The sequence below is a fragment of the Vigna umbellata genome, chromosome 9 (genome assembly GCF_029865625.1).
Source record: "Vigna umbellata cultivar VRB3 chromosome 9, Vumbellata_1.0, whole genome shotgun sequence".
In the NCBI taxonomy this organism is placed as follows: domain Eukaryota; kingdom Viridiplantae; phylum Streptophyta; class Magnoliopsida; order Fabales; family Fabaceae; genus Vigna; species Vigna umbellata.
Genome location: NC_142173.1, coordinates 18,158,501 through 18,171,294, shown reverse-complemented (window position 1 = coordinate 18,171,294; position 12,794 = coordinate 18,158,501). Strand labels below are relative to the sequence as shown.

Sequence of the window (12,794 nt, the reverse complement as noted above, 5' to 3'; positions counted from 1 at the left end):
AGCAGTTGAATGATAAGCACAAAATAAAGAGTAAACAATATATTTTTTATAAAAATTTGATCATGTGAAAAAGTATAAATTTATTTCATTTAATCTTAAACATCTGCAATATTAACAGATTTTATTTACTTATTATTTAATAGAGAGAATATTCACAACATATAAACATGCATGAAAATTAAAAACTCTTTAAATACAGTAGATGGAAGAGAGGTCAACAATTCAAAGCAGGGGAATGAGAAAGGGTTTCTTTTAAACTCTGTGTTGGCATCGCCGCCCACAAGAAAAAAAAAAAAATAATCACCACAACATTAAGAGATAGAGAGAGAAAGAAAGAAAGAAAGAGAGAGAGAGAAACAAACACGTTGAATTGAATTTCCTCGTCTCAATCTCTTTTTGGACCCCTAACAAACTCTCTCTCTATTTCGTTCTTTCTCGAACCAAGCCCTAACGAAGACTTTCTTCATTTCTCCGATTTCAACGTCGTGCTCCTGGTTGATCCTTCCTACACAGGTAGGTTTTATCATCTCTATTTATTCATTTTTTATTGATGTATTTATTTTGTTTAATTGATTATTTTTGCTTGTCGAAGTTTCGATTCTTGTTTCTCTTTTGCATCTGCTATGAAATCATGGACTTCATTGATTGTATTACGGTGTATCGCTGATGGATTTTGCAGATCTGGTATTGCCTTCGGTTTTTACTCTTTTCTTCTTCCGATTTTATTAAATTGCTTTGCGAATTGGAGTTTTTGTCATTCAAATTTGCAGGAATCTTGTGATAGGAGTTTGTGAAATTGAGGTACATGAATTGTTTTTGGGGTCTGAATGATGCCAAGGCGTTTTCCATTATTGTTTTGCTGTTGTTATAGGTTATTCTTTTTTTTTTTTTTTTTTTTTTTTTTTTTTTATCTTTTTGGAGTTTTTGCTACCTTTTATGGGTTATATGATTGGGTTTTTGCAGTTTTGAATGATTGCTTGCAATTTATGATGTGTGTTGCTTATTTGTGTGGGTTCAGTTTTTGATACCCTAAATTTTTGTTTTACTTGTTTTTATCTGATATAATATTTCTCCTGAAGTGTAAGTCTTTTTTTATATTGGAATTTTATTGAGTTTGACTTTTGGAGGTTTCAGTCTTGAAGCATGTTTCTATTATATCTAAGAAAACTTTATGCTGTATCTTGTTTAATATGGTCTGTGGTCTGTTAAATTCAAACTTCATTTTTAATGTTCTATTGGTGTGTAATTCAGTTTTCAGTTTTTCTGTCAAAGGGTATGAATATATTAATTTGAATGGAGGCCATGGTAGTCTGTGATCAGTTTACATGCTAACTATTTTATGAATCATTGAAGTGAGCAATTTATAATTGTAGAATTTATTTTTGCAGGATTGATGTGATTTCAATCTGGTTAGTCAATAAATAATTGATGGATGATGTTAGTAGAAATGGATAAAATGTCTGCTCCTTCATCAAGGGAGCGTGCACAACGCCTCTATGAAAAGGTATTACCTTCTTTTTTCTTTGTTTTGGCAATTCACTTTGAGTAAAAATTGATGAACAAGTAAAACGATTGAAATTTCTTCAATAGTTTATTGGTGTAATTTTTATACTCTGGTTAACTTTATTGATTAACACTTGGTATTTTGGTTTATTTTCAATTTGAAGCGTCAATGTTTTGCTAAATTATTGAATGATAACCCTTGTCTCTGATATTTTGTAATCATTTTAAAATTCAGATTTTATGAAGTTGAAATTGGCTTGTTTACTTACTGACTTGGTAAATCTCTCTCTTTTTCACGATAAGATTTTGGCTGTGGGAAAAGACCATTATAAAATAAAATGGTATTATGTAAGAAATGTCTACATTTTGGAACTAACTGTTGAATTGAACTGCAACTCTGGTGATTTGTTTTTCAATGTCAAGCTCCTCAATATTAGACTAAATAAATAAATATATTAATTAAGAATTCTTAATATTCTTTGACTGACTTTGTGAACCTGAAAATGAGTGACTATACATTGAAATAAAAGAAATAGCACAATTTTTAACTTTCTGTTGTTTTCCATGGTTTTCTTGTTTTTAACATTGATTTACTTGAGCATTTTTTGGTGAGATATAGATAGCATAGATCTGTTTTCTAACATTACTATTACTTGTTACCTAGAACCTTGAATTTTGGTTAAATGAATACTAGAGGTGTGTTTTGTAATATTACAATTATTATTTGTTACATAGAACCTTGAATTGGAGAATAAGCGTCGGAGGTCAGCTCAGGCGCGGGTTCCATCAGATCCAAATGCTTGGCAACAGATGCGTGAGAATTATGAAGCAATAATTCTTGAGGACCATGCTTTCTCTGAGCTGCACAATATTGAATATGCACTCTGGCAGTTGCATTATAAGCGGATTGAGGAGTTTAGAGCATACTTCAGTGCTGCTTCTCTTTCTTCTTCAAGTGCAAACTCATCTCAGGGAGTGAAAGGCCCTGCACGACCGGACCGGATAACTAAAATAAGACTACAATTTAAGACTTTCCTTTCAGAAGCAACTGGATTTTACCATGACCTTATTACAAAGATCAGAGCTAAGTATGGTCTTCCTCTCGGTTACTTTGAGGATTCAGAGAATCGGATTGTCATGGAGAAAGATGGAAAGAAATCTGCTGAGATGAAGAAAGGTTTAGTAGCTTGCCATCGTTGTCTGATATACTTGGGTGATCTTGCTCGTTATAAAGGTATGTATGGTGAAGGTGATTCGAAAAACCGGGAGTACACAGCAGCTTCTAGTTACTACTTGCAAGCTGCATCTCTTTGGCCTTGTAGTGGAAACCCCCATCACCAGGTGTTTGGCCGTCATACACCCATTGTGATTTTTAATGGTTGCTTTATAGTTTTCCTTACTTATGTTTCGTGGTTTTTATATTCCATTTTAACGAGTCTGTTTTTCCAGCTTGCTTTGTTGGCTTCATATTCTGGGGATATGCTGGTGACCATATATCGGTATTTTCGTAGTCTGGCTGTAGATAGTCCCTTCACAACTGCAAGAGAAAACTTGATAGTTGCATTTGACAAGGTAATGTGACCATTGTCCTGTGTGTTTGCTCTTGTCATTATTTAAGGACTTTGTATTTTATTCTTTGGTTTGGCTTGTAATTCAGCCTTTCATCTTCTTGACATACATCATATCATGATTATTGCTTGCAGACTAAATTATTATTACGAGGATGAGAGTCACAGATTCTTACTCTTAGTGTTCAATGCTGTAAATTAAGTGCATTAAAGAATCATATTATATATTAAGAGTGGTTGCATGTTGGTGGAGTCATGTTATCAGTACTCATCTTAGGGGAAGTTCGTGCATGTATTTTAAGCACATAATTGTATGAATTTGGTGGTATAAAGAAACATTCTGTGGCCTCTTTGAGTTTAAATAACAAGTCCTTGAACATGATTCTGTTTATTGTTATATATGTGAATGGGTGTGCTGATTTATATTTTCTGTGATCCTTTTGGTGCATTACATTACAATATTCTAACTTGTTATAATTCATGATAGAATCGTCAAAGTTACTCTCAACTTTCTGGTGATGCTAAAGCTCATGCAGTCAAGGAATCTTCTGGGCGGGTAACAGGTAAAGGAAGAGGAAAAGGGGAACCGAAACTTGCAACAAGGGGTACTGGTGTTGATGCCAGTCCTAAAATAGGAGCATCCAGTATTCAGGAAACTTATATATACTTCTGCACTCGCTTTGTCCGTCTAAATGGGATCTTGTTTACACGCACTAGGTTTATATTCTTAACCTTTTCTTTATTGTGTATTTTCACTGTTGATTCATATGTTTCTCTGATCTGTACTTCTTGTTTCTCAATATAGCCTTGAGACTTTTCCTGAGGTTCTTGTTGCTGTAGTCACTGACCTGCGCGAGCTTCTGTCTTCTGGGCAAGATGAAGAGCTCAATTTTGGAACAGATGCTCCCGAAAATGCACTTGGCATTGTCAGAATTGTTTGCATTCTAATATTTACAGTTTATAATGTGAACAAGGAATCTGAAGGTCAAAGTTATGCAGAAATTGTACAGCGTGCTGTTCTGCTTCAGAATGCATTTGCTGCTGCTTTTGAATTGATGGGTTACATAATAGAGAGATGCACAGAGTTGCGTGATCCTTCTTCTAGTTATCTTTTACCAGGCATTTTGGTTTTTGTTGAGTGGTTAGCTTGTTATCCAGATCTTTCTGCTGGCAATGATGTGGACGAAAGTCAGACAAATTTGAGATCAGAATTTTGGAATCGATGTGTATCCTTCTTGAATAAGCTGCTTTCCGTTGGGCCTATGTCTATTGATGATGAAGAGGAGACTTGCTTTAATAACATGAGCAGGTATGAGGAAGGGGAAACTGAAAACCGACATGCTTTGTGGGAGGACTTTGAGCTAAGGGGATTTGTTCCACTTCTTCCTGCACATACCATCTTGGATTTTTCAAGGAAGCATTCTATTGGAAGTGATGGTGACAAGGAAAGAAAAGCTCGAGTCAAAAGGGTTTTATCTGCAGTGAAGGCTTTAGCAGATGTTGTTAAGGTTGATAAAAATGTGATATATTTTAATTCAAAGGCAAAGAAATTTGTAATTGGTGTTGAGCCTCAAACTGTAGATGATTTTGTTCTTCCCACCTACTCAGAGATGCGGAGTGCAACAGAGCTAGTGCAAGAAAAACCTGCTGATAAATCAGAGATGGAAATTGTTCAGTCAAACCAGCACCAGCAAATGGAAGGAGATGAGGATGATGAGGTTATTGTTTTTAAACCTATAGTGTCTGAGACACGAGCTGATGTGGTTGCCTCATCATGGGCACCCAATGTGGGATTGGAACCTGCTCTAAAAGCATCTGGAGGGGATTTAAAATTTCATGTTAATTCTACTCCTAACCCTCTAATGAATCTAGGTCATCAAACTTTATCTGTTCCTGGTAGTGGTATGGTGCCTCAACACATGCAACCAGTTCAGCTACAGACATCTAGGTGGTTAGAGGAGGAAATTTCTCTCGCTAACAATTTTAAAGGTCTTGGTTTGTTTGAGAATGGGCATGCGATGAAACCTGGTGTACAAGAAGCTATTGCCTTTTCCAACCATGTTTCACTTCCTATTCCTAACCAACAATCTATAGGTGCTGCTGATACCAATGGCATGTTTTATGGTATCTCGAAAGCTTTGGACTCCGTATTGCCATCAAAAGTTGATGCTATTGCATCTTCGGGAGTTGTTACTGATAACTTAGCTGTGAAAGCGTCAGCTTTGCCAGTTGGTTCTAGAAAAGCCCCAGTCAGTCGACCAACCAGGCACCTTGGACCTCCTCCTGGTTTCAGTCACGTTCCTCCCAAACAAGGTGTTGAATCCTCTGTTTCAGATTCAATTAGTGGGAATCCAATGATGGATGATTACAGTTGGTTGGATGGATATCATTTTCGTTCATCAACCAAAGGATTAGGATCCAATGGTCCTCTCAACTACTCTCATTCAAATTCTGTGCAAGTCAGTAATAGTGGCTTCAGTCCTAATGTCAGCTTTCCTTTTCCTGGGAAGCAAGTTCATTCTCTGCCTCTTCATGCAGAGAAACAAAATGGTTGGCAAGATTATCAGAATTATGATCTTTTAAAATCACATCATGATCAGCAGCTGCAGCCACAGCAGCTCACAGCAGGAAATCAGCAGTTTTCTCCTCTGCCTGAGCAATTTCAAGGACAGTCAATCTGGACAGGTCGTTACTTTGTGTGATGTCAGTATCAGAGTATAGATGGTATGCATCTGTCTGGATCATGTTGTATTTCTGTTTGCTTATTGTTTGTGTTTTGTCATGTTTATTTTTTGTTGCTAATGTCTTTATGTGCTTGAGGTTCTTGAAGGCATATTGTGAATGTGCTGCATCCTTTTGCTACTCAATCAAACTCCAACTTTGCTGCTTCGTCATTGAATGTTGTTGGAGTTTCTTTGGCCTTGGCTTGTTGCAGGCACTTGCTACTACAAAAGGTGAGTACGAAATTCAATTTGTTGATATTTGCAACTTCATACAACTGTAAATGAGGACAAATATTGCAAATACAACTTTCCTACATTTTCGCTAGATTTTGGTCTTATCGTTTGTTTCCAAGAATGCTGCGGAGGTCTCAAGTGAACCTATACTGCTCTCCCTTGTATGGTTTAACAGTTTTGACAAATCATTGCAGATTATGATGAGCTCTTCGGTCCCGGACGAAGGAAGATAAACATGCATCTTTACCGTTCAAAGTTCGTTCAGAGTAAATGCCTTGTCTGGTTGGTTGGGTTGGATAGGTGGTGATTAATAAAAGACTACTCAGTTGTCTTGGAGCTATATATCTTCTGGGATTGGTGGTGTTGCAATGGTTTGTTCACTTTTATAGTGGAAACGTCATATAATGTTGCACCTGTAAAAATCGTTGTTACCGACATTTGGTTGCAAGTGGTCCATAGTGCTAGCCCTTTTTTCTGCCGCAGTGCCTCAGATTTTATATAGTTGGAAAGGTTGGTAGATAAGAAGTGGGTGTCAAAGTTGGATAATGGTATATTGACATTATGGGGCTCACTTGTTGAGCGCATGTGTTTAATTGTCGCGTCTTCGTTAAGGTTCTTATTATGTGTTGAGTATGACGAGTGGTATAATGGTTCACTTTCTCTTTTTCTAAGTCGAAGGTTGACTCGAACTTCAAAATAAATTGGTGGATTGTGGAATGCATATCCATCTTGGTCTGTATGAATACTATGATATATCTATCTATCCTTAGTCATATATTCCAGTTCTCTTATTTGTACTTGTTTCGTATTTTGGAGTTTTAAGTGTTTCTCATGTTCTTAATGTGTTGAATGAAGGGGGCATATTCTTTAAGCGAGTGATGCCTGAGTTTGTTGGTTTGTTAAAATCAAGTAATTACTTATTTTGTGTGAGCCTTTACGCGATGTTCGGTTAACTGCTTCCATTGTTCTTTTTAATAATTTATTATTTCATAACAAGTCATAATGAATTTGTTTATTTATAGCAAACGCTTTTTACTGGCTGGTTTTACAACAAAATATAAATGTAATCGCTAAATAGGGAAAATTTGTAGCAAGCTACAAAGATTTTTGTTATGCAGGGATGGCTGCGCTGGAGTTTGATTATACCTTGTTATTTAAGTAAAATGTTATTTTCATCATTGTTAGATATTGAATTTGTCATCTGTTTCCGTTTTTTGTCCTTGTCTTCGTTGAGTAGTAATTATGCTCAGACTCATGTAAATTAAACGATCTTTAAAAATGAATATCACTATTATGAATGTCAAAGTTGAAGAACATTAATGAATTTTAAAATATAATATCGAATACCAATTGTATGATTGAAACATCACATCATAAAAATAAAGAATTAAATCTGATTTTTTTCTCTCTTAATTAAATTATATATATAGTCTCTGTAAAACATTTTCTCGTATTACATGTGTAAATATACTATAATTCATTATGATTTTCTCTTAATACTTGACATATTTGAAATGTTTTACATCATTTTCATAGTGTAGGGATAACATAAAAAGCAAGTAATATCTATATCCTTGTACTTGTTAATATGAAAATTTATTATTAAAATGAGTATAAGTTCAAATAAAACTCACAAATGTTATTTATTTGTCACTTGTCATTCCAAAATGTGTTAAAGAAAAAGATAAAAAAAGATCCCAAACATTTTCACTTTGGAATAAACTAAAATAATTAATTTTCACGTATAGAAATTTCGTAAGAGATATTGAAAAATTAGGTGAAAAATATTAATATTAAAACTAAAATACATAAATTAGAATAGGTTAGAAAAATTATATATATATATATATATATATATATATATATATATATATATATATATAAGAATTAAAATTTAAATTCTGTATAATTATAACTATAAAATTATATATTAGGATGTTAGTTTAGCTGATATATGTCATAATACGTAATAATACTTAAAAGAAAATTACAAAGTATTTAGTTTTAGAAGATGATAATGTTTGTTTTAAAGTATTTTGTTTACTGATTATAACATAACAAAAGGTTTAACTATATTAGCTAGCATATAGTTTTTAAAAAAGAGGAGTATATTACAAAATTTATAATATATCGTTTTTTATTATACTAAAACTTATACCACCGACAATTACTTTTAATTAATTTGAATTAAGTTTTAAGTGTATGATAAATTTGGATATTTTTATTTTAGTTTTTATTAATATTTTTTTATTAAATATTCAACATTTATATATTTTGAATATTAATTTCATCTTGTAAAGCATTTTATTTTCAGTTATTTTTACCGTCAATAACTGTGTGGACAATTAGGTTTGTGTACGCATAAAAGAAAAAATGAATATTTCATCTTCAAGATTGTAGACCCCCTTGTCCTTAAATCCTTTCTCTCTCCTTCATAAAAGAAAAAAAAAACTTCTTTTCTTTGTAAATTGAATTTTAATTTTTTGTTGATTTTTTGGTATCGTTTCTGTGTTATGTATTTAAAATATATTAATTTTGATATTCTAAAATATATTAAACAAAAATAGTGTATTTTGAAGATACAATAGTGTATTTTAAAACATTTTTTTTTTATGTTTGATTGCTTTGTTTTATGTTTTTACATTTTGAGCAACTATCTATTGAGTTGGAAGTTTCTTTAAAGCAAGAAATTACAAAAAAAGAAAATTATTTATGTTTTTTTTTCATAGTACCTTACGCTAAATGATTGCAATATGAAGGTGACTTGGTCATACTTTATTTCGTGACATGGATTATATTTTGTTTGAACACAATTTGAATGTTTGAAAGTGAGTGAGAATGTTATTTGCGTTTGGTGAATAAAAGGATTGTTTCAAAATACTTTAAATTTAGTACATTTATTGAGATATTGATATGGTGAATAAATTAGACGTGGCAAGGTATAAAGTTTCTTAAATTGAATTTTGAATATGGTTTTAATGAGTAAAATTATCTTTCTATGGTCTTCTATATATCTTAATGTGAATGAAAATTATATATTCGGTTTGAATGAACAAGGTTACATTGAAATGAGTAAATGATGATATTTGAACGAATTATTATTGTTGTATTGATCATTTTGAATTTGTTTGAAGTTCTATTTGTTAAAATGGTTTTGGACAAAACTCTGGGGAAACAAATTGGTCGTCCAACTTACAGTTGATATTATTTTGGACCTATTTTCACTCAATTGAAGGATTTGTTTTTTTTGTTTAAGTGAAAATTGAAACTGAGTTAAAATAGAGTTAAAACTTAACCTCTGAGTCCTACTTTTTGTTCAAATGAAAATAAAACTGAAACTCGACCTTTTCTTTCGGTCTTATTTTCACTTAAATGAAAGATTTTTCACATTAGTGAAAATATAGTTAAAACTTAACATTCATTCTCAACCATATTTTTGCTTTAATGAAGAAATCCTTGTTATAATTTTTGAGTGACAAATACAAGGTTCTTATCTGATTGGTTAAAATTATAAAGTAATCTGTCATGGGCATGGTAAGATCTAGAAAAATAGGAATTTTAAAAATAAAATAGTTTTGAGATTTTGAGCTTTTGTTTGAAAATTAGTGTTCGTGAGTGTATATTTTTTATAGAACATAATTGTTATGTTATTTCTTTATTTTATATTTTTTCCTATGGAAAAAAGGTCTTTTACTTTTATTTAATTGGTGTAGAAATTAATTAAGGGGGTGTAGAAAGAAAAAACATGCAAATTAAATAATCTGGTTATTTAGTAAAATGATATTATGTAAATCGTTTAGAAGATTTAGTTGTTATTTTAGATATTATTAGTTAAATGAAAATAAGAGATATAATCTTGGTGGGTTTAAATATTAAAAGAGATATTATTATTAGAGAAAATCAATATTAGATATTATTTCATATTTTAAAAGATTAGGTAGATTTTAAAAAGATTTGGTGGTTGATGATATTTTAAAAAGTAGTTAAGAGAGAATAATAGAGAAAATCTTAGTAGTTTTAGAGACAAATTGAGAGATTTTATTAAAACTAAAAAAGATAGAGATAGATTAGAAGAAGATAAAAAGGAGAAGAGTAAAAAGGGATATACATTTTGTTACCCTAAAATAAAAAAAAAAACAAAATTAGAAAGATAAGAGAGAGAAAAGACGTTTTCTAGGAGAAAAAGAGGAAGAGTTGTAGAAAACCTTAGTGCAAGTGAGGAATTATGGTGTTTTTCAAGTTAGATAAAACTCTAGTATTGGCCAATGTATGGCGAATCTTACCATTGTCTTTTGTATGCTATGCATTCTTGATTTACTTGCATGAAAATACTTGTTTGTTATGTGTTATATGATTATGATTATGATTATTTGTAGCTATTGTTGGTTAAGGGTTTGTGTGTGCATGAGAATAGATTTTTGGTAATATTTGTGATGAGTTTTCCCTATGAATGTATTATGTATGTTTTGTTGGGTTATCCCAACAGAGGGTTTGATGCTAAGAGAGAACAAAATTATGATGCTTGGAGGTTTCCATGCAAATATATGTAAGTGTTGGGGTATTGAGCTCCCTTGTGGAGAATAGGCCAAATAATGTGGATCATTATGTCTCACTTTGTTTTAGTTGAGATAGGTCAAAATAGTAGGACACATTAGAGTCATTTGAAGAGAGGGAAAAACCAAGTGAGAGAGAAAGGAAGAGAAGAAGTCATCCCGTATAACATAAAACCTGCATTGGTGTTTTCATCGTTGTGAATTCGTTCCCCGTTGGATCGGGCTGATTTTTGGACAGTGGGTTCCAGACGTATGGTTTTTCATTTTGACCATTAGGATAATAAATTGGAGGTCTAGTTTATGAGAAAATAGATAAAGGAAGAGAAGAAGTTATTCTCGCATAACATAAAACCTACACTGGTGTTTTCGTTGTTATGAAGTCGTTCACCATTGAATCGAGCTGATTTTTGGACAGTGTGTTCTAGAAGTGTGGTTCTTTATTCTGACCGTTCAGATCGTCAATTAGAGGTCTATTTTAGGAGAAAACAACCTCTCATCAACAACTCTATTTTGAAGAATTTTCATCTTCTTGGTTCTCATTTGTAAGCATTATGCTTAGTTAGTTTGGGTGATTGAAAACCCTATGTTTTTATCGGAGACTCTTTTGCACCCTATTATTGGGGGTATAAAATGTCAATGATTGGATCTGGATGATTCAAGTGATGTATTATATGTGTTTTAGTATGTTTACATGGGTATGTGATGCTTTAATGCATGTATAATGTGTTAACTATGTTTTCACGTGATCTATGATTGATGTATGTATTTTTGAATGCTTGAATCATGTCCAGGATGTGTTTCGATGCGGCAATAATCGATTATCATTAGTTATAATCGATTATCTACGCGTTGGTTTTGAGTGTAGTTTCGGGAATAATCCATTATCTGGGATGATAATCGATTATCCCTTTCTACGTTGTTGAAAATAGAATGACTTAATTTCTCACACTAAGAGGGGGGCGAATTGGTGAAATGTAATTTTCTTTAAAACTTTTTTGCAAAGTGAATGCCTTTAAAAGATTTCTTGAAATGCAAGGAAAAAGATTTTTTTTTATGCAGCGGAAATTAAATCGATTGAATACAATAAGAAGTCGACTGCATAAAAGAGTGTAGGGATAGAAAGATCAAACGCTGAGTTTTTATACTGGTTTGAGCAAGCCTACATCTAGTGTCCTTCCAACTGCAGGAAGCCAATGCAGTATAATGATCAAGGTTTTTACAACAAGGCTTTTATAGCGACCTCACGTCAAAAATATAAAACACCTCTCTAACCCTCCAATCAAAATATAGGCATATACAAACAAACTAGCAGCAAGAATCCCCTCTCCTGCAGTCTAAACCCTTTGAGCCACCCTCAAAGTCAAGAACACAACACGCTCTTTTTCCTGTAATCACAATAGGGAACCTCAATCCAATCTTTACAAGATTGTAGCCTCTAATCTTTTCAAAACTGTAACAGACTTAGTCGAATGCACGTTGCATATAATGGACTATGTAACACAATTAAACAAAGTTTTGAAAAACTTTCATTTTCAAAATCCTCAAAACACACTTTGAAATTGGTTTGTGCAAAGCCACTAGTTTTAATCGACTCACCCCACAATGAAGTCGACTTAAAATTGTTCTTTTGCCACACAATTAAAAGTTCAACATAAGTGCTTGTGGTTTTCCTTCTATAAAACATCAGACATGCATTCATCAATAAAATAAATTATATAGCACAGTGAAATGCAATGCATCAACACAATCATGTTCTCAATGCTTTAAACATATTTACACATTGATTAAAACATATAGCATGTAAGCAATAGAACATGTAACACATAAACAACACATGTGTTATTAATTATGTCGTCATCATCAAAAACCAGAAGTTTTGAGATTGTAGGTTCAGCTAAACCAGTGCTCCCCTATCAACAATCTCAACAATCTCCCCCTTTTTTGATGATGCACAACCATGATTAATAAACAACCATGTTGTACAAATCAAATCATATCATGTCAAAATGTATCAGTGCAAATGATTAGCAAATGATCAAAATGTATCAAAGTAAAAGTTTTGAGATATTCTCATTTCATTCAGCTAAAAAAAATATATCATTTCATATCAGAACATATCAGAGCGTATAAGAGAAAACATAATATATTAGAGCTCAAAATGAATATAAGAGTATTCTCCTAGTATTATCAGAGTATTCTCTCAACATTCTCCC

At 32.5% G+C, this 12,794-nt stretch overlaps 1 protein-coding gene across 2 annotated transcripts; it reads left to right on the top strand.

The window, feature by feature from the left end:
• The first annotated feature begins 218 nt into the window (after positions 1–218).
• On the top strand, positions 219–6,825 carry SMG7 (Telomerase activating protein Est1). Of its 2 annotated transcripts, none has more exons than XM_088098596.1 (8): positions 219–513; positions 1,389–1,504; positions 2,239–2,844; positions 2,953–3,075; positions 3,559–3,788; positions 3,877–5,795; positions 5,892–6,025; positions 6,223–6,825. In XM_088098596.1, exons 2-6 carry the CDS (start codon positions 1,433–1,435, stop codon positions 5,771–5,773), a joined length of 2,928 nt encoding a protein of 975 aa, XP_087954722.1. In that variant the 5' UTR covers positions 219–513; positions 1,389–1,432; the 3' UTR covers positions 5,774–5,795; positions 5,892–6,025; positions 6,223–6,825. The 2 variants fall into 2 exon arrangements, with proteins under 2 accessions (XP_087954722.1, XP_087954721.1); XM_088098595.1 differs by having other exon boundaries at positions 220–513; positions 5,902–6,025.
• The last annotated feature ends 5,969 nt before the right edge of the window (positions 6,826–12,794 follow it).